Source organism: Gopherus evgoodei, chromosome 22, assembly GCF_007399415.2.
Source record: "Gopherus evgoodei ecotype Sinaloan lineage chromosome 22, rGopEvg1_v1.p, whole genome shotgun sequence".
Classification (NCBI taxonomy): domain Eukaryota; kingdom Metazoa; phylum Chordata; order Testudines; family Testudinidae; genus Gopherus; species Gopherus evgoodei.
In genome coordinates this window covers 12,691,857-12,713,274 of record NC_044343.1, presented here as the reverse complement: position 1 = coordinate 12,713,274, position 21,418 = coordinate 12,691,857, and the positions used below count along the sequence as shown (strand labels likewise).

The 21,418-nt window shown below is 63.2% G+C and overlaps 1 protein-coding gene across 10 annotated transcripts in view; it reads right to left on the bottom strand.

Moving 5' to 3' along the window:
- NFIC (nuclear factor I C) overlaps nt 1-21,418 on the bottom strand; it is a 153,145-nt gene that overhangs the window by 25,576 nt on the left and 106,151 nt on the right. For 7 of the 10 annotated variants that reach the window (XM_030540747.1, XM_030540740.1, XM_030540739.1 and 4 more), the window contains 4 exons: nt 20,577-20,701; nt 10,286-10,408; nt 9,321-9,505; nt 3,258-3,417 (listed from right to left, as the gene is read on the bottom strand). In XM_030540747.1, coding sequence (XP_030396607.1) covers nt 3,258-3,417; nt 9,321-9,505; nt 10,286-10,408; nt 20,577-20,701 — 593 coding nt within the window. The remainder of the gene's footprint in view (nt 1-3,257; nt 3,418-9,320; nt 9,506-10,285; nt 10,409-20,576; nt 20,702-21,418) is intronic. The other 3 variants (XM_030540741.1, XM_030540742.1, XM_030540743.1) reach the window with 2 other exon arrangements.

The window sequence follows — 21,418 nt, the reverse complement described above, 5'->3', positions numbered from 1 at the left end:
GCACAGCATGCTGGGAGCTGTGGTTCTCAGAGCCTCTGCTTGGCGCTGGATGTGGAACTGCGCTGACATGGCCCAGCCCCGTGAGGAGGGTTAATACAAACTGGGCGAGGAGGCACCTCCTGGTGCTCCTGGGACTGGCCATGGGTGGGGCAAACGGGAGCAGGCATCAGACGGGCTGAGGGCAGCTGCCCCAGGACCTGGGGAGACCCCTGTGACGAACTGGGAATGTTCTTAATGTTGCTCTGAATACTGTGTTGGTGCCTCAGTGTCCCCTATGCAGTTCTTAATATCTAGGTGGTGGGATAAGGGTGTGTGATTGCTACAGAGCAAAGGGCCAGTGCACCTAAATGATTGACACTGTCTCCTAGCACCTGATGGCCTGGGCCCCCCCTCTGCAAAGGTGCCAGCTGAAGGTGTTGTAGAACAAAGGGATCAGGTGACCTCCTGGCCCGGGAAAGGGGCTGAGCAGAGAGGAGGGGCTGGGGGGGTTGTTAGTCTGGAGCTGGCTGGGGACGAGGAGTGAAGTGCAGATGTGGGGGTCTGGCTCACTGCGCCCCAGAATGGACCCGGCCGAGGGGTCCGGTTCTCTGTACCTACAAGCTCTGTTTAAGACCCTGTTCCTGTCATCGAATAAACCTCTGTGTTACTGGCTGGCTGAGAGTCACGTCTGACTGCAAAGTGGGGGTGCAGAACCCGGTGGCTTCCCCAGGACCCCACTGAGGCGGGCTCGCTGTGGGAAGCGCACGGAGGGGCAGAGGATGCTGAATGCTTCAAGGTCAGACCCAGGAGGTGAAGCCGTGTGAGCTTCTTGTCCTGAAGACAGTCTGCTCCAAGGGAGAGGAGGCTCCCCAAAGTCCTGACTGGCTTTGTGGGGAGCAGTTCCAGAGCATCGCCCGGGGACTCCGTGACACCCCCTGGGGAGTGTCCCAAAGCCTCCATGCAGACCAGTTGGGTCTGTGCCCCACACTGATGGGTAGCTCACTGGCCCCCTCCAGTGGCTGGGCTGTGTAGAGCGCTTTAGGAGCCCATAGTGCTATCGATCTACTCGCACTGGCCCATTAGCTCTATCAGAGCCAGAGGACTGGGGCTCAACGGGGGGCGTGGGTACGTGCCCCCCACGGCCGAGCCCTGCTGTTTCGCCATCCCAGGGGGCACCGTGAATGCACTGCGCAGGCTGCGGATGGATTGGCAGAGCCACCAGCTCTCCCACTGCTTCCCAGCGTCTGGGGATGTTGGGACCTTTCCCCCGGGCTTGCGGGGGCCTCCAGGTCCCGCGGCTCTGGCCGGTTATTTCCCAGACCGGAGGGAGTGGATGAAAAATTCATTCATCAATGCTGATGAAATATTCAAGGCAGCCCCTCCCGGGGCTGGCTCGTTCCAAACGCGCCTCCTCCGCTCTAGCTGGAAGGTGGCTGCAGAACTGACCAGTCTTTCCTCGTTTGCTCCCATCAGCGAACTCTGGGCTCTTGGTCGGCGATTACGGTTTGCTGGTGGGGGAACTGTTTACTCACAGCCGGCCTTTCGAGCGAGGGGCGAGGGGGAAGTGCAGGGCAGTCAGGATCCGCTTCCTTCTCGCTGGGGTGTGGCTGGCAGCTGGGCTTCCAGGGGGCATGTGGCCTGGCGGGGGAGCAGAGCATGCTCCGAGGGGCATGGCTGAGGGGCCAGGATTGAACCAATGCACTGGGAGGTGCTAGGTGATGACACGTGATGGCAACGTGAGCCGGGAACCTCTTGCGGGGCCATGTCGGTGCCCTGGGAGCTAGGCCTCTGCCATGGGGCACACTCTGACATGCTGATGCTGTGCCCTGGCGCCCCACTGTGCCAGGCCCATGGGATGGCCCAGCTCCACCATTTGGAATGGGTAGACAGCTCCAGCTGGAGAAGGGGGTGAAGAGGGGCAAGGCCCATGGATTGGGATATTTTAAACAGGCAGGATGGAGTGGGGCAGGAGGGGATGGACTGGATGTGACATTGGCGTGGGGGGCGTGGGATCCCATCTGAGACCCCAGCCTGCCCTGAACTCCATTGCAAAACACCACCCCTCCGCACTGCCGTGCTGGGTGAATGCCGGGTGGCAGGGACCAGCTGCTGCTGAGCAGTGCTGCCACAAGAATGCTCCAGCTCTGATGCTCACAAGATGTAGGGAGCTGGGCCCCAATTTCTATGGGGCTCTGGTTGGACCCATAGACACGTTCAGCGCACAAAGTGCCTTACAAATCTTCATGGGCTGGGAGCTGATGGGTGAACTAACCACTGACCACCATCGCTAACGAGGGCACGGCCTCTGGCTCGTTAGACTCATCATGGACTCTCTTCCTTTGAAGTTTCCAGTGTGTTTGCAGCTTTCCACCATTGCTGTTTAGTTTCGCGTATGCAGTGACTGGGAGTTCGGGGCACCGTGCATGCCAATGGATGCATGGATTTAATTCTCCAACCATCAGTCCTACGTCCTCCTTCCCTAATGCCTCCCATTGGAGGAGCTCAATGCACCGTGACCATTAGCCAATGGAACCCCCCGCCAGCCCGTGGGACAGGCATTAGCTCCACCCCCACAGCTATTTTCCAGATGGGGAAACTGAGGCACAGAGCGCTGAAGTGACTTGCCCAGGGGCTGCCAGGAAGTGTGGGGCTGAGCCAGGAACAGAACCCCGGAGTCCGGCTTCCCCACCCATCCTGGGTTTGAAAGCCCTAGCACTTTCGGTGGGAAACAGACCTATGCACCATGGAGAGCCAGTGAAGGAGGCGAGTTTGCCAGGCAGAGCGGAGAAGCAGCACAGAGTGACCATTCCTGGCAGCACCAGCTCAGACCTGCCTCCCCAGGAAGGTCAGAGCGGACAGCAGCAGAGACCCACGTCCTGGGGAAGCACAAGGCCAGCTCCCTGCTGGAGCACCGGGCCCTGCCCCGGGCTGTGGAGCAGGCCTTGGGCACAAGAGAGAGATGCTCAGTGTCCGTGGCCCATTCGGCGCCCTGAGAATGCCCTGAGGGGCCAAGCAGGGGATGCGACTTGAAGACCTGCCCTCTAAGAAGCCAATGGAGACCCAGCAAACTCGTTCCATGCAGGCTGTCAGACACCAACTGATTTTGCTCTCTAATGGGCAGGGGGTTCCTGGCTCCCATACGACTCCACGCCCCCTCCCCTGACGTGCCTGCCGGGCGTGATGGGCTGGATGCAGAGCTGGAGGGCGGGAGGCAGGAGGAGGCGGGGGGGATGGCACCGGGGCCAGGCTGGCCCCTCGCGATGCCGCGGGCTGCTTACTGGGTGATGTCGGTGAGGTTGTCCCGCCCTCGGAAGTTGTCGTGGTGGATTTGGTGTCAGGAGAGAGAGCCAGTCGGGGGATGCCAGGGGGAGGTGGCGGTGCCAGCATCTGGGTAGAAATGTAGTGACTGGGCACTTTCACTTGACCACTTCCATTTAACTGGGGACACAACACAGACAAAAACAAACCACAAGCCGTTAGGAAGCAAGAGCAGCCCAGTGCCCGTGCCCTGCCCTGCAGCCCCCAGCCGGCCCTCCCGGGCGCGGTGCCGCAGGTGCCACTGGCACGGCGGGTGGGGTCCGCAGCAGCAGCAGGGCAGAGCTCTTGGCAGTGGGAGCCCTAGGGGTCTGGTCCAAGTGGAGGCCTCAGGGCCCCGGGGATGCTTGGGGACAGGGCCAAGGGCCAAGCTTCAGGCACCAGCTGGGGCAGCTGATGGAAAAGAGCAGATTCAAAGCCCGGGCCCTGCTTGGAGGCAGAGTGGGGAATCCAGGGTCTGGGACCAGCTCTGCACTGGCCAGCCCGCCTGCACCTGCCTCCTGCAGTGACTGCTCTCAGTGCCCGCCTCCCGCAGTGCCCGCTCTCAGTGCCCACTCTCAGCACCCGCCTCCCGCAGTGCCCGCTCTCAGTGCCCGCCTCCCGCAGTGCCCGCTCTCAGTGCCCACTCTCAGCACCCGCCTCCCGCAGTGCCCACTCTCAGTGCCCGCCTGCACCTGTCTCCCGCAGTGCCCACTCCCAGCACCTGCCTCCCGCAGTGACTGCTCTCAGCACCCACCTCCCGCAGTGACTGCTCTCAGTGCCCACCTCCCGCAGTGACTGCTCTCAGTGCCCACCTCCCGCAGTGCCCGCTCTCAGTGCCCACTCTCAGCACCTGCCTCCCGCAGTGACTGCTCTCAGCACCCGCCTCCCGCAGTGATTGCTCTCAGCACCCGCCTCCCGCAGTGACTGCTCTCAGTGCCCACCTCCCGCAGTGCCCGCTCTCAGTGCCCACTCTCAGCACCCGCCTCCCGCAGTGACTGCTCTCAGTGCCCGCCTCCCGCAGTGCCCGCTCTCAGTGCTCACTCTCAGCACCCGCCTCCCGCAGTGACTGCTCTCAGTGCCCGCCTCCCGCAGTGCCCGCTCTCAGTGCCCACTCTCAGTGCCCGCTCTCAGTGCCTGCCAGGACCCGCCTCCCACAGTGCCTGCTCTCAGCACCCGCTCTCAGTACCCACTCTCAGCACCCGCCTCCCGCAGTGCCCGATCTCTGTGCTCGCCTGCACCCGCCCCCACAGTGCCCAATCTCTGTGCCCTCCTGCACCCACCTCCTGCAGTGCCCACTCTCAGTACCCGCTCTCAGTGCCCGCCTCCTGCAGTGCCCGCTCTCAGTGCCCGCCTCCCGCAGTGCCCGCTCTCAGTGCCCACTCTCAGCACCTGCCTCCCGCAGTGACTGCTCTCAGTGCCTGCCTCCCGCAGTGCCCGCTCTCAGTGCCCACTCTCAGCACCCGCCTCCCGCAGTGACTGCTCTCAGTGCCCGCCTCCCGCAGTGCCCGCTCTCAGTGCCCACTCTCAGCACCCGCCTCCCGCAGTGACTGCTCTCAGTGCCCGCCTCCCGCAGTGCCCGCTCTCAGTGCCCACTCTCAGCACCCGCCTCCCGCAGTGCCCACTCTCAGTGCCCGCCTGCACCTGTCTCCCGCAGTGCCCACTCTCAGCACCTGCCTCCCGCAGTGCCCCTCTCAGTGCCTGCTCTCCGCGCCTGCCTCCCACTGCGCCCTTCTCAGTGCCCGCTCTCAGCGCCTGCCTCCCGCAGTGCCCGCTCTAGTGCCCACCTGGACCTGCCTCTCGCAGTGCCCGCTCAGTGCCTGCCTGTGCCCACCTCCCACATGCCCAATCTCAGTGCCCACCTCCTGCAGTGACTGCTCTCAGTGCCCACTCTCAGCACCTGCCTCCCGCAGCGACTGCTCTCAGTGCCCGCCTCCCGCAGTGATTGCTCTCAGTGCCCACTCTCAGCTCCTGCCTCCCGCAGTGACTGCTCTCAGTGCCCGCCTCCTGCAGTGCCTGCTCTCAGTGCCCACTCTCAGCACCCGCCTCCCGCAGTGCCCGCTCTCAGTGCCCACTCTCAGCGCCTGCCTCCCGCAGTGACTGCTCTCAGCACCCGCCTCCCGCAGTGACTGCTCTCAGTGCCCGCCTCCCGCAGTGACTGCTCTCAGTGCCCACCTCCCGCAGTGCCCGCTCTCAGTGCCCACTCTCAGCGCCTGCCTCCCGCAGTGACTGCTCTCAGCACCCGCCTCCCGCAGTGACTGCTCTCAGTGCCCGCCTCCCGCAGTGACTGCTCTCAGTGCCCGCCTCCCGCAGTGCCCGCTCTCAGTGCCCACTCTCAGCACCCGCCTCCCGCAGTGACTGCTCTCAGTGCCCGCCTCCCGCAGTGCCCGCTCTCAGTGCCCACTCTCAGTGCCCGCTCTCAGTGCCTGCCAGGACCCGCCTCCCACAGTGCCTGCTCTCAGCACCCGCTCTCAGTACCCACTCTCAGCACCCGCCTCCCGCAGTGCCCGATCTCTGTGCTCGCCTGCACCCGCCCCCACAGTGCCCAATCTCTGTGCCCTCCTGCACCCACCTCCTGCAGTGCCCACTCTCAGTACCCGCTCTCAGTGCCCGCCTCCTGCAGTGCCCGCTCTCAGTGCCCGCCTCCCGCAGTGCCCACTCTCAGTGCCTGCCAGGAACTGCCTCCCGCAGTGCCCACTCTCAGCACTCGCCTCCCGCAGTGCCCACTCTCAGTTCCTGCCTGCACCCGCCTCCCGAAGTGCCTGCTCTCAGTGCCCTTCTGCACCCGCCTCCCGCAGTGCCCACTCTCAGCACCTGCCTCCCGCAGTGCCCCTCTCAGTGCCTGCTCTCCGCGCCTGCCTCCCACTGCGCCCCTCTCAGTGCCCGCTCTCAGCGCCTGCCTCCCGCAGTGCCCACTCTCAGCACCCGCCTCCTGCAGTGCCCACTCTTAGCACCCGCTCTCAGCACCCACCTCCCACAGTGCCGGCTCTCAGCGCCCGCCTCCTGCAGTGCCTTCTCTTAGCGCCTGCCTCCTGCAGTGCCCGCTCTCAGTGCCCACTCTCAGTGCCCACTCTTAGTGCCCGTCTCCCACAGTACCCACTCTCAGCACCCGCCTCCTGCAGTGCCCACTCTCAGCGCCTGCTCTCAGCACCTGCCTCCCACAGTGCCAGCTCTCAGCGCCCGCCTCCTACAGTACCCGCTCTCAGCGCCCGCCTCCTGCAGTGCCCACTCAGTGCCCACTCTCAGCACCCACCTCCTGCAGTGCCTGTTCTCAGCACCCGCCTCTCACAGTGTCCGTTCTCAGCGCCCACCTCCTGCAGTGCCCACTCTCAGTGCCCACTCTCAGCGCCCACCTCCCACAGTACCCGCTCTCAGCGCCCGCCTCCTGCAGTGCCCACTCAGTGCCCACTCTCAGCGCCTGCCTCCCACAGTACCCGCTCTCAGCGCCCGCCTCCTGCAGTGCCCACTCTCAGCGCCTGCCTCCCACAGTACCCGCTCTCAGCGCCCGCCTCCTGCAGGGCCCACTCTCAGTGCCCACTCTCAGCGCCCGCCTCCCACAGTACCCGCTCTCAGCGCCCGGCTCCTGCAGTGCCCACTCAGTGCCCACTCTCAGCGCCCACCTCCTGCAGTGCCTGTTCTCAGCGCCCGCCTCCTGCATTGCCCACTCTCAGTGCCCGCTGTCAGTGCCTGCTCAGCGCCCACCTGCGCCCGCCTCATGCAGTGCCCGCTCTCAGTGCCCTGGCAGGCGAGGGGGGACCTAGGGATCCTCTACGTGGCTGACAGTGAGCATGTCTCATGAGATGCACCCACCTCAGCTTTCAGTGCACCTAGCTCCCAGCTCAGCCATTGCGCAATCCGGCCAGCTGGGCTTGAGTGAACAGCCGGGATGGGGGGCCAGGATAGAGGCATATTGGTGCAGCTCTGTCAGCAACACAGGAAAGGGGCTGCAGGGGGCTGCGGGTCGGGACTGAGGGGCATCGGCAGAGTCTGGGGGTCCCAGTTTAGACTCCCAAACATTGACCAAAGTGCCCTCTGAATCTGGAGGAGGAAGCGGAAGCAAGTGGGGGGGGCACCCCTCCCTGTCAGCCCCGTGGCAGGCAGCCCTTTGAACCCGCCCTCGTGGGGAGGGGCGCCCAGGCAATCACCGCTCCATCAAACCCTGGGGCTGGAGGGCCGCACTAGGGTGCAGGGGCCCAGCTGAAGGCTTCAAAGGCTGCGGAGCTGCCTCCATCCCCTCCACCCCGTTCTGCAGCTTTCAGGGGCTCCTAGACCTGCCCAGTGGGGGCTCTGCCTCTCCAGCCACCCCTGAGCATGGGGGTCATGTCCCTGTAGCCCCCGTGCCAGGCCCAGGGCCCAGCCACCAGCGGGAGAAGCTGCCACAGGCCTCTGGGGCGAAGGCAGGATTATGGCTGTGCCACTGGTCTCCTGGACCGGAGGCTGCCTGTGAGGGGGCTGTGAAATCCCCACTCCCAAAGGAGGCTAGTCAGCTGGAGGGCTGGAGAGGAAAGTCTGCCTGTAGCCCCCTTTCCCTGGGTGGGGGTGAAATTAACTCACAGCCCCTGGGGGACTGGGGAAGGGGGATCCGCCAGGAAAACCCAACAGCGTGATGTGCTGGGGTGAGGAGCAGAGCCTGAACTGTGCCCAGCAGACTGCCTGCCCTGGGCGAAGGGCCAGCTGGTGGTGAGGAGGAAGGGGCAGCCAGGAGTCAGGGCCAGGAGCGAGGACAACCCCCAGGCAAGTCTGGAGAGTGGCAGGGGCATGTATGTGGGAGACAGGATACAGGACCTACTACTAGTGCCACTTGGCGAGTGCTCCCTCAGCCTAGGAGCGGCAGGCCGGGGTTCTGGTCCTGGCTGGGGGGCCCAGGCTGTGTCAGCAGCAGGTGGAGGAGCCTTGACCTGCTCCTGTGCTGCTGGAACTGTCCAGGGTGCTGCAGGGGGCAGGGAGGGGGCCAGAGCAGAAGCTAAGGGGGAGGTTTGATAGCAGAAGGCGACACAGAGAGAAGACCCCCCCCCCAGGTGACCAGGTAGCACTAGCAGGGCCTGGGGCAAGGGAAACAGCACATCTGCATGCGCCTGACACGGAAGAGTTGGGGGTCGGGAAGGACCTGGCAGCACACGCACTGTGGGACAGACAGTTCATGGGTCCATGGGGCAGGAAACCCCTCTGCTTTCGCAATGGACTTGGGACTTAGCTTTTAAAAATCATTTGCTATACTTCAAAGGGCGAGAAATGGTCGGTGCCCCCCTCTGTGTCCTCACCCCTCCCAGCACTACAGATGGAGCTAATTTCCTTTCTGCCCCAGCCTGGCTGCACTGGCTCAGTTTCACTTTCTGTTTATTGTCAGTTTCACTTCCTGGTCTCAGTCCTGGCAGGGCGTGGTGCCATGGGCCTTTACCACGCAGCAGGGGCAGCCCCAGGCCAGCAAACCCCTGCCCTGGCCCACTTCGCAGCCAAACGAAAGAGGAAAAGCTACTAATTGGTATTTTAAAATAATAATCAAACCATGTTCTTGGGGGTTTGGACTGGGCCAGAGAATGAAACCCCTTGCTCCCAGCGAACGCCTCAAGGACGGGAAAACGAACCGGGCCGGGGGGAGTGGAAAAGCAGAGCGGCTCTTCCCTGCCAATGGGCTGCACCCCGGATGGGCTGTTCTCCCAGGTCAAAGTGGTGGTGTCTCTCGGCTGTGGAGGGGCCAGCCACAGGCCTGCGCCCCAGCCAAGTCCCGCAGGCTGGGTGTGAGCAGTGCACAGGCGTGTGTGTGGGGGGGGGGTTTCATCTCGAGGGAGCCCAGAGACACCCCGTCTATCTAATCTAGCTCCTACAGTGCCACTGGGTGCAGTGTCCGAGCTCAGGATACCTCGAGCTGGCGACAGTGTCCGGGGGTGGGGCATGAGGCAAGAGTGCCCAGCTCACAGGTCTCTGGTGGGGAGGGACGTGCCGGGCCGGTCTGGCAGGAGCCGGGTTGCATCGGCCCTGTGGGACTCTCCCCAACACAGGCCCCCAGGGTGGGGGAGCGGTGGGGGGCTGCCTAGGCAGCTCCTTACCGGTCCAGGCTGCTGATTGGACGGGTCGCAGGCCAGTGAGACGAGATCTTTCAGGGGGTCCTGCGGGTTGAGATGAGGCGGGTACCGTATGGCCGTGTGGGGGAAGTAGGTGGAGGCCGCCTGGGGGAGGATCGAGGTGGTGGGGAAATGCAGAGTAGATGAAGGGTGTGGGCTTCGAGCGATACCTAGAGCGGGAGAGAGACAAAGAGAGGACCAGGGCGGCCTTCATTCGGAGCTCCGGGCCAGGCAGCGCCCCAGCACCCTCCTGCCCCACAGGCACTCCGCTCTGGTTCCAGTGCCCCCTTAACAGCGGCTCAGACGGCAGTCCCACACGGCCCAGCTGCCTGACATCTATGACTGCTTATCCCTTCATGGTGGGGGCCGGGAGCCAGGGATTCCTGAGCCCTCACCCTGTCTCTGACCCCAAGGCCCCTCTATGGCCTTGGGCAAGTCACTGAACCTCAAGCTGTGCCTCAGTTTCCCCCATCTGCGGATGGGGACCCCGATCCTTACCTGCCTCTGGGGCCGGGGGGGAGGTGCGTGGAGGATCAGCTGATGCTGGTGAAGCATTTGGCAGACGAGCGGTGCTAAGCATTGCCATTTGCAAACCAGTCCCACTCCGAGAAACCGCCCTCCCCACCCCCAACCACACAGGGCCCAGTCCACAAGCCCAAGGGATGCTGGGCTGAAAACCAAGCTGGGTTCCTTCTACCCCCAACCCCAGTCACGAAGACCCTGCCAGACTGTAGCTGGCGGCTCTTTCTCCCTTGAAAACTCTTCAGGGCTGGGTCTTTGCCTGCAAGGTGCCTGGCAGGCTGTGGGCACAGCAGAAATGATACCAGCCACGCATGCGTTCGAGCAGCCCTCTCCCAGGCCCCCTGCCCAGCACCCCTTCCTGGGCTGTGAATGACAAAGGAACTGCCCCCATACTTTGGGGGCCTGCCCCTCCGCAGATCCAGACTCACCGCTGTGCACGGCAATGACCGGACGGTGATGCTGAGTGAAGCTCAACCTTGGGGAGGAGTCCTGGGGCGACGGGCTGTTGAAGGGTGATTTGTCGATCTCCGTCTTCTTCACGGGGGAGATGCCTAGTGAGCCGTGAGAAAAGCAGAAGCGGTGCTGTTAGGGGTCAGCCCCCCGCTACTCTGGCCCACGACGGTGCTCAGGGGCGGCATTTAAAAGGCCCACAAATAAAATCCACAGCGGAGTCCATCAGAAGCACCATTCAGTGTCAGGCGTCAGGGCAGAATCTGACCCCCAGGGTCAGGAAGGGTTCCCCCTCCCACCAGGCACATGGATCCCCTGGATCGCTTGGCTCAGAGGCCGGAGGAGACGCCCATGAATGGATTCACTCCGTCCCAGCTCGAGGCACTGACAGCCCAGTGAAATCACCAGTGTGCGGGGGGGGAAGAGGGGAACCCTCCAGCGACTGAGCCTAGAACGTGGGGGAGCAAATATAAGAACGGCCACACTGGGTCAGACCAAAGGTTCATCTAGCCCAGTGTCCTGTCTGCCGACAGTGGCCAGTGCCAGGTGCCCCAGAGGGAATGAACAGAACAGGGAATCACCGAGTGATCCATCCCGTCGCCCAGTCCCAGACACTGAGGAAGGGGCAACCCTTGGCACTCCCAGGGGAGGCTTTGCACGCTGTGCAGCTCGGCGCCTGCGGAAGGGCTCTGCTGTGCCCGGCGTTAGCCAGGAAAGGGGGGTGCTGCTGGGCTGGGTGTCTCAGGCAGAGGCGCAGCGGAAAGAACTCCGGGGGCACGGCTGGGTTACTGCTGCGCAGAGCCAGCAGGGGGCGCAGAACCCAGAGGGCCCCGTCACAGGCACTAATTTGCTCTCCTTAATTAGGTAGCAACAGAGGGAGGGGCAGGAGCTTATGAAGTGGGTCATGTTCCCTGGCTCGACTGCTTGGCTCGCAGGGTGTCTAAGTGACACGTTTGTGTGTGCGCATGTGTTTGCGAGTGCACAAGTGTGCATTTGTCCACGTGGGTGTGCAGCAGGGTGAGTGTGTGTATGCGCAGGGGTATTTGGGTGTATGTGAGTGGACAAATGGATATGCAGGGGTGTGTGTATACACAAGGGTAGGTGTGTTTGCATGTGCGTGTGCGTGTGTACACGTTGATATACATGTGCTGGCAGGAGTATCCATGCCTCTCCTCCCCGTTGGGCAGCCTCACCCCACTGCACACGGCTCCAGTTCTGTGTTTCCGACCTGCTGCTCACCCCTCAGGGTGAATGGCCCAGCGGGGCCTGACCTGGGAGAGCTGGGGGCACACAGTAGGCGAACTGCACAAGGCCACCCACCCAAACCTCGTCCTGTCCCCTCCAGGCCCCAGTCACCAAACCCCATCACCTGCTGATGAGCTGCGTCTCCTGCACCATGCTGGGCAGTGCCCTGGGGGTTCGCATCTTCCTCCCCTCCCCTCCCATCCCGTCCCTGCCAGCCACGCAGGGCCCAGGCTGCGGGGGGAACCTCCCGCTCTGCAGGGCACACAGCACAGCACCAGCGCTCTGCCCACGGGAACGGCTGAGGCCATCATTACACACCCAGGAATAGAGCCAGGCCAGGCAGCGGCAGGGGAAACACCCAAGGCAGGGAATCCAGGCCCAGGGCAGGCTGAGGCAGGGCCGTGCAGGCCCAGGGCAGGCTGGGGCAGGGCCGTGCAGGCCCAGGGCAGGCTGGGGCAGGACCGTACAGGGGGCAGGTAGGGGCCGGGCCATGCAGGCTCAGGGCAGGCTGGGGCAGGGCTGTGCAGGGGCCAGGTAGGGGCCAGGCCATACAGGCCCAGGACAGGCTGGAGCAGGGCCAGACAGGCCCAGGGCAAGCGGGAGTAGGGCCAGACAGGCCCAGGACAGGCTGGAGCAGGGCCGTGCAGGCCCAGGACAGGATAGGGCGGGGCCATACAGGCCCAGGACAGGCTGGGGCAGGGCCGTACAGGCCCAGGACAGGCTGGGGCAGGGCTGTGCAGGCCCAGGGCAGGTAGGGGCAGGGCCGTACAGGCCCAGGACAGGCTGGGGCAGGGCTGTGCAGGCCCAGGGCAGGTAGGGGCCGGGCCATACAGGCCCAGGACAGGCTGGGGCAGGGCCGTACAGGCCCAGGACAGGCTGGGGCAGGGCTGTGCAGGCCCAGGGCAGGTAGGGGCAGGGCCGTACAGGCCCAGGACAGGCTGGGGCAGGGCCGTACAGGCCCAGGACAGGCTGGGGCAGGGCTGTGCAGGCCCAGGGCAGGTAGGGGCAGGGCCGTACAGGCCCAGGACAGGCTGGGGCAGGGCCGTACAGGGCTGGGGCAAGCTGGAGCAGGGCCGTGCAGGCCTAGGGCAGGTAGGGGCAGGGTCGTACAGGCCCAGGGCAGGCTGGGGCAGGGCCGTACAGGGCTGGGGCAAGCTGGAGCAGGGCCGTGCAGGCCCAGGACAGGCTGGAGCAGGGCCGTACAGGGCTGGGGCAAGTTGGAGCAGGGCCGTGCAGGCCCAGGGCAGGTAGGGGCAGGGTCGTACAGGCCCAGGACAGGCTGGGGCAGGGCTGTGCAGGCCCAGGGCAGGCTGGGGCAGGGCTTTACAGCCTCGGGGCAGTGGGCGGGGGTCCAGGTTTTGACCAGAACGCCCAGTCGAAAAGGAATCCTGGCGGCTCTGGTCAGCGGTGCTGACAGGGCAGCAAACGGTCTGGTTGGCGGTGCAGGGGGCTAGGGCAGGCTCCCTGCCTGCCCTGGCTCCACATGACTCCCGGAAGCAGCCGGCATGTCCGGCTCCTAGGCGCAGGGGTGACCACGGGGGCTCTGCACGCTGCTCCCGCCCCGAGCGCCAGCTCCACAGCTCCCATTGGCCAGGAACTGAGTCCAGTGGGAGCTGTGGGGGTGGCACTGCAGGTAGGGGCAGCGCACGGAGTATCTGCAGCCCCTACGCCCAGGAGCTGGACATGGCGGCCACTGCCGGGAGCCACCTGAGGTGAGCACCATCTGGCCAGAGCCTGATCCCTGCCCCCCAACCCCTGCCCCAGCCCTGAGCCCCTTCCCACGCCCTAACTCCCTCCCAGAGCCCGCACCCCTCATGCCCTCCTGCACCAACCCCTGCCCCAGCCCTGAGCCCCCTCCCACACCCAAACTCCCTCCCAGAGCCCGCACCCCTCATGCCCTCCTGCACCAACCCCTGCCCCAGCCCTGAGCCCCCTCCCACACCCAAACTCCCTCCCAGAGTCTGCAGCCCTCACACCCTCCTGCCCCCCAACCCCTGCCCCAGCCCTGGACCCCCCTCCCGCACCCAAACTCCCTCCCAGAGCCTGCAGCCCTCACACCCTCCTGTCCCCCAAACCCTGCCCCTGCCCAGGACCCCCCTCCCGCACCCTAACTGCCTCCTGGAGCCAGGACCAGTGCTAGGGGTTTGAGTGCCCTAGGCAGACGGCAATTTCGCCGCCCCGCGTGCTGGTCCCGCGGCTCCGGTGGAGCTGCCGCAATCCTGCCTGCGGGAGGTCCACCAGAGCCACGCGAGGAGCCGACCGTCCGCAGGCAGGACTGCGACGGCTCCACCGGAGCTGCCTGCCGCCCCCTCCGGCAAAATGACGCCCACCAATTATTCTGGCGCCCTAGGTGATTGCCTAGGCTGCCTAAATGGTAGCGCCGGCCCTGCCTGGAGCCCGCACCCCTCATGCCCTCCTGCCCCAACCCCTGCCCCAGCCCTGAGCCTCCTCCCGCACCCAAACTCCCTCCCAGAGCCTGCACCCCTCACCCCCTCCTGCCCCCAACCCCAGCCCTGAGCCCCCTCCCACACCCTAACTCCCTCCCAGAGCCTGCACGCCTCACCCCCTCCTGCCCCCAACCCCCGCCCCAGCCCTGAGCCCCCTCCCACACCTTAACTCCCTCCCAGAGCCTGCACCCCTCACGCCCTCCTGCCCCCAACCCCTTCCCCAACCCTGAGTCCCCTCCCATGCCCTAACTCCCTCCTGGAGCCCACACCCCCAGCCGGATCCCTCACCCCCATCCAACCCCCTGCCCCAGCCCAGTGAATTTGGGTGAGGGTGAGGGTGAGCAAGCGACGAAGAGATGGGGGATGAAGTGAGTGGGAGGCGGGGCATCGGGGAAGGTGGGGCAGGGGGCTGGGAAAGGATGTTCAGTTTTATGCAATTAGAAAGTTGGCAACCCTAACTGGAGGCAGGATAAATCCAGGCACAGGGCAAGTGGGGGCTGGGCCATACAGTCCCAGGGCAGGTGGGGGCAGGGTCAGACAGTCCCAAGGCAGGCGGGGGCCAGGCCATACAGGCCCAGGGAAAGTGGGGGCAGGGCCATACAGGGGGCAGGTAGGGGCCGGGCCATACAGACCCAGGGCAGGTAGAGGTAGGAGCAGGGCCAGACAGGCTCAGAGCAGCTGGGTCAGGGCCATACAGGCCCAGGGCAGGTGGGGGTAAGCCATACAAGGGGCAGGTAGGGGGCAGGCCGTACAGACCCAGGGCAGGTAGGGGCAGGGCCAGACAGGCCCAGAGCAGGTGAGTCAGGGCCATACAGGCCCAGGGCAGACGGAGGCCGGGCCGTACAAACTCAGGGCAGGTGGGGGCCAGGCCATACAGGCCCAGGCAGGGTAAGTTGAGGTGGCTCTGTGCAATGTTGGTGCCATGCCCCTAGCCTGGCCAACCACACTGCCAGGCCTTTGCTTTCCCCACTGTGGGGTCTGTCAGGACAGAGGTGCCTGTGCCAAGGAGAACGGGAACCAGCCAAGCCCCCCTTTGTCGGCCCTGTCTGAGCAAACGGGACAGAGATGCTGTTTTTCCCTCTGCCACTGAGCGTCACCCAACGTAAAGGAAACTCTCTGGATCTAGCTCCCCTTGGCTCAGCTTGTGGTGCTGCAGACAGGAGACCCCAGCCCCAGCCCTGCCCCGTTATGGGCCCCAGCCGGGATAGTTGGCTGTTGATTTATGAGGAAAGATTAGGAGAGCTAAAAATACGTTGAGCTTTGCAGAGCGCTGAGCTGGGGGATTTGAGCCCTGAGCACAAGGAGCCAAAAGGCATAAACACCATGGGGGGAAGGGCTGCTGAGCAGGGGAAACGTGCCTGCGATGAGATCGTCTCCCCAAGGACAGCGTAGGCTCCCACACCCCCCAGACCTGGGAGGACAGGTGTATGGGGGGACAGGAGGAGTGGCTGGAGTGCTGTGTGGGCTGGCTATTCGGGGCTGCACAGTGGTCCATGTAAGGCCGGTATGGCTGCAGTAAGGTAGAGCAGCCCCAGGGCTATTCTAACACACCAAGGGCAGTCCCGCCCCCAGCCCAGCCCAGAATTTGGGGCTTTGCCTGCTGTCTCCCGAGCTGCATTCTGGCGCATGACTGCCCTGTCTGACCCTGCATCTCCACGAGGAGGCACGCGATGACACAGCCGCCGTCGCTCTCCAGTGGCACCGAACCCCCGGGAGCTGCTCTCTGGCACCTTGTCTGCATAGCTTGCTGGCTCACAGTTATACCAGAGAAGGGCTGAAACCAAACCCCAGGGGGAGGGGTGGGGCTCCCAACCCAGCCTCTGATCCAATCCAACGTGCAAAGAGTTCTCCTCGTCTGCACCACTGGCCTCTCATCGCCAGGAACCAGCCCCCATTGCCAGCACACAAATGGGGGTCAGGATCTCTGTCGCTTCCTGTGATGAACTGGGAATGTTCTTAATGTTTTCTCTGAATACTGTGTTGGTGCCTCAGTGTCCCCATGGCAGTTCTTAAGTATCTTGCAGAGCAAAGGGCCAGTGCCCCTAAATGCCTGACCCTCTGTCTCCTAGCAACTGATGGCCTGGGCCCCTCCCCTACAAAGGTGCCAGCTGAAGGTGTTGGAGACAAAGGGATCAGGTGACCTCCTGGCCCGGGAAAGGAGCTGAGCAGAGAGAAGAGGCTGGGGGGGGTTGTTAGTCTGGAGCTGGCTGGGATCGAGGAGTGGAGGGCAGACGTGGGGGTCTGGCTCACATCCCCCTAGAATGGACCTGGCCGAGGGGTCCGGTTCTCTGTACCTACAAGCTCTGTTTTAGACCCTGTTCCTATCATCGAATAAACCTCTGTGTTACGGGCTGGCTGAGTCATGTCTGACTGCAAAGTGGGGGTGCAGGACCCGGTGGCTTCCCCAGGACCTCACTGAGGCGGGCTTGCTTTGGGAAGTGGCACGGAGGGGCAGAGGATGCTGAATGTTCCAAGGAGAGGCCCAGAAGGTGAAGCCGTGTGAGCTTCTTGCCCTGAACAAGTCTGCTCCAAGGGAGAGGAGGCTCCCCAAAGTCCTGACTGGCTTGGTGGGGAGCAATTCCAGAGCATCGCCCGGTGACTCCGTGACACTTCCATCTGGGAATGCAGGGCAGGAATCTCTTCCCAGCAGCGCCCGTCACTGGCCTCCAGCATGGCTGGCTGCCTGGATCTGCTGTGGGAACAGGCCCAATATATCCTGCCTCCCACCAGGCTGCGTGTGCTGTGAGAACAGTGCCCGCACCAGCTAGCCATGCAGGTGACAAGGGAAGCCCTGGGCAAAGGGCTTTGATCCACATGGAAGGCTTGGGCTGGGGTCTCCTGTCTGCAGCACCACAAGTTTTAGCCAGAAATTAGGTCAGTTTTTAAAACAGGCCCAGACACACGGGTTCTCCAGGGCTGGGCACAAGAGTCCCGCTGGCTGATCCTTGCTTTCAGCGGGCCAAACACTGCAGCTTTATCCTCTCGCTGAGCGAAGGCTGGCAGACTCGGTCCTAGAGGCGCTAGGGCCCAGGTCTCCCTGCCCCCAGCCTGCCTCACTGCCTTTCACCCGGAGCCAGCAGCACTCATCGAAATGGAACAGCTGCCCCCCCTCACACCCAGTGTCCTCCAGCGTGCACTGCATCTGCCCCGCCTTGCTCTATTCCGACACCTGGCTGCCCACAGGACTGCCTGTCTTCCCCGTGGTCCCTCATGCCAGGGCCTCTCTGGGCGCAGGACATGGGCAGCTAAGCCCCAGGCATTTGGGGAGAGGAGTTGGAGGAACTGGCTCCCCCCATGCCCGCAGGTGATTCCAGCTGGCAGGCCCAGAGGCAGTGTGCAGCTGCCTGGGGATGGCTCCTGGGGCAGGATGGTGTCTCCGGCTGGGTGCCTGGTTCTTTGCTCTCCCCTGGGCTGTATGGGGCAGCCCACATCCTGGGCAGCTGCTTCCTCCGACCCAGCCCCTCCACTTGCTCACTGCAATCCCCCTCCGTGCCCCTTGGCCCCATCTCCCACTGCTTCGCCCTTCCCCTTCCACCCCTCTCCAATTCACCCCGTGCCCTCCTCTCTGCTGTTCCCTGCATTCAACCCTGCTCCTGCTTCCGCCCCCCAGCCACGGCTTCCCCTGCAGCCCCCTCAGCCCATGGACGGTGGCAGGACTCTCCCACCAGGGCAGTGCCCTGTGGCTGTGCAGGGCACTGAGCATCCCTAGAGAGAGTGTGTGGCTCGTCTGCCCTTCCCCATCCCAGTACCCGGGGCTTCATTGTGGGGGCTCCCCCCGCCCGAAGCAGGGCGCTCCCAGAGGGAGTTAATCCTGCTGCCACGGTGCCATGGAGGATTTATCTCCAGCCATTCAGCCCAGCCGGTGTTAATGGGTTTAGCCCATTCTCAGACGGTCATTTAGGAGGATTTCACAGAACATCCAGTACGGGATTGAAATAACCTCCCCTGCGACACGCCAGCTAAGCACATCCCTTCTCGGATGGCTTCCCCCCCGTCCCCACGGCCAGGCTTGGGGGGCACAGACAGAGAGGGACTCACACACACTCGCACCCAGAGCTGAGGTTCTCCCTGAACTCCAACAGCTGGTGGAGCTAGTGAGTCGAGGCCCCGCCACAGGGGAAAGAAAGAACGCCGTGGCCCAGGATGGCCAAGGTCTGGAGCAGGGCACTGTGGAACCAGGATGCCTGGGTTCTGTTCCTGGCTCTGGGTGAGCGCGCCTCCTTGCCACCACGCCTACAATGTCTTGACAGCGGCTGACTACTCTGGACGCCCAGCGCTCTGTAGGTAAGGCAGAGCAACCCCAGGGCTATTCCACCACGCCTGGGGCAACCCAGCTCCCAAGCCCAGACCCACCCAGCACAATCTATCTTTGACGTAGGAAGTTTCTCTTTGTTCTGTGTTTCTTCAGTGCCCAGCAGGCCAGGGACCTGGGCCGAGAGGAGGCTGCTAGGGGCTACCACAGTGCAAAGAATAAATAAATAATAGCGAAACCCACCTCTAGCAAATAACGAAGAGGCTAGCAAAACCCGGGAGCCTGAACAGCGAAAGATTGAATAACCTGTCCTAGGTATCTTTACAACAATCTCACATTCATCATCATCAACAGAGCCAGCTGGAAAAGGGCTTTTCCCAGGAAAAACTTGGAAAGCAAAAATGGGGTGGGGGCAGGGTTTACTTAATAACCTGCCTTGCTTTTCGTTTTTCATTTAAAAAAAACCTCCCCCAAATTTCTAAAGAAACAGGTTTTATTTGTGGAAAATTTTCATGTAGGAAAAGAAACAGACCCTTTGACATCCAAACCCAGATTAGAACAAAAATCTCAGCCGACTCTGGGATTTTCCAATCCTGCAGTAAAGCGCTTTGCAGCTGCTAACTCAGGACACCACTTGGGGTCAGCACCATTCTTCCCAAGGTGGGAAACCGAGGCACAGAGAACAGACTGGCCAGTGCAAAGTGCTGAGTCAGTGCTAGGACTCAAAGCCAGGAGTCCTGTGTCCCCAGCACGATGCCTTGTGCCTGGTTCTGATTTCAGGCTGGTGTAAATCAGGAGGAAATCCAGTGAGGAAAATGGACTAGATTCTGCACTGGGCCTCTCGGTGTGCTCTGCTGCCCAGAACCACTGGAGCTCCGAGTTCTCTGCCCCCCTGCTCTGCGCCCCGCTGGAGAAGGAGGGGCTGTGGACACTGTCCTAGGGGTGCCCCCAGGCTGGCTCAAAGGTGCAAAGCTTGTGATATGGCGCTTCCAGCAGGGGTCAGAGGACACCTACAGTCCATTGGGGGGGGGGGGGCTCAGGGCAGACAAAGGCTCAGGCTGCGATTCTGGTCTGGCCCTGGACTCCTGGCACAGCGCGAGTTCTGGAAGGGGGTCCAGGATCTGGGCTTGGAGTCTGAACCCAGCCCAGCCCACCTTTGCACACATGTGTGCACAAACACACAGGTGTACACGGACACATGCACACACACAGTCTAGGGGGAGGGCCGGGGGCCAGGCCCAAGGACTGGGGGGGGGAATAGTTTGGGGCTCCCAGGCTGAGAGGTATGAAAGCTAAAGAGCCCCTTTGAAAACATCCCTAATTGTGTGAAGCTGGGGGGTGAACCCCCCGGGCCATTAGCTGCCAGTGCTCGCTGCCCCCCCAACCTAGCAGATCCCCAGGGAACCTCCCCCTACCCGCTGACAGAAATCTCAAGATTATAAAAAGAAATAAATACAAGATAATGTACAACACCCGCCCCCCTGTCCTTGCAGGGAGAACTGGCGCCGCCTGGGACCCCAGGAACCAGCCATCTGAAAAAGGGTTTGTATTGCTTTAATTAGTGCAGCCGGCCCCCTCCCCCCTTCTCTTAATGAGCGGCTAATTGGGGCTGTCTAGACAGGAAGACAAAACATCAAACAAGGAAGAAATCTGTCCTCAGTAATATGGGGCACCTGTGGAGATGGGGAGCGGCGGGGGCAGGGCCACAGCCTGGCAGTGCACAGAGGGGTCCGAGGCGGCCGGGGCAGGGACACAGTGAGTGCAAGGGGCGGGTGGGGAGCCAGGCGGCCTGCTGAGCGGGGAGGGCAGCTGCTGGCCTTCCCCTGGAAGATTCATTGACACAGACCCACTCCAGAGACCCTGTGCTGGGGAAGCCCCTGTGGACCCATGGACATTCCCTGCACAGCCATCGGAGACACCTATAGAAACCCGAGTGCGCCTCCTCGAGGGCTCCCATAGCGCTGGCAAGGGCAAGCACCCAGCCAGGATCTCCGACAACGAGCCCAGAGTGCCTGGCAGAGTGGGCCTGCAGCTGCCGGTCTCCTCTGGCAGAGGGAGGATGGCACGCTGGCTCACCCCCCGGCCAAGCCTTCACATACAGCACCTGTGAAGCCAGGGATCAGCAGCCGGGATGCCCCAGAATGCAGGGGGCGGCTCCTTTCCCTGCTCCGCCTCAGACCTCTCAGCACCTGGGCGATCCTCTGAGCCAGGAACTGGCTCCTTAGCCAAAGTGACCAACCAGGAAAGGAGAAGCCGGGTGCACGGCCCGGCCTGGCACCAGAGCAAGGAGAAGACGCCGGGGAAGGCCCCGGGCCGGTTACCTACCCCCTTCCATGTCTTCTGTCCAGTTGCGGCTGCTGCTTGTGGGCGAACTGGGCGAGGTGTAGTACTCGCCCCCCGGACTCGTGTCTATGTCGTCCTCCATGGAGCCAGACTTGTGTCGTTTACTCCTGGGGAGGGGAGGAAGGAGAACTGATCAGCGTGGGCACAGGGGCCTTTCGCTGCCACAGCTCCTGCCCACAGCCAAGGGGCGGCAGTCACGGCTCTGGGGCTCCCTCCCTCCCTGTGTTGTGCAGTCTAGTGGTTAGAGCCAAGGATTAGGCGCCCGGATGCCTGGGTTCTGTGCCCAGCTCTGGGAGGGAAGTGTCGTCTGGTGGTTATAGGGGACTCTGCCACTGAATGGCTGTTTGACCTCAGGTGAGTCACCAGTCCAGTCTTATGGCCCCTATTCCCTGAGCGAGTGGCCCATCTGACACAGGTCGGGGCGGCAGGAATGTGATGTTATCACCGTGCAGGGCAGCTGGGAGCGCTCATTACTCAGGGGCAGAGTCCCCTGGGGTGCGCGTGGCAGAAGAGGAGGCATCAACTTTGAGATTCTTGGGCCAAGCCCATATGGAGGTGGCACCTTGTGGCTGCTGCTTCCTGGAGCCTCGGCACTAAGGGGCGCCAGTGAGGAGCTGGTGGCAGGGAGCCCTGGGGTCAGTGACAAGAAGAAATGAAGCTACCGGGCCTAATTCCCCTCTCCGTTACACCTATGTGACCCCAGTGGTGCTCTGGGAGCCAGACTGGGGGCTTGTGTTGATGCACACGGCTGCAGCGTCAGGAGAGCTGCTCCCCTTGGCCTTGCTAATCCACCTCCCGGAGAGGGGTCACTGTGTCTATGGAAG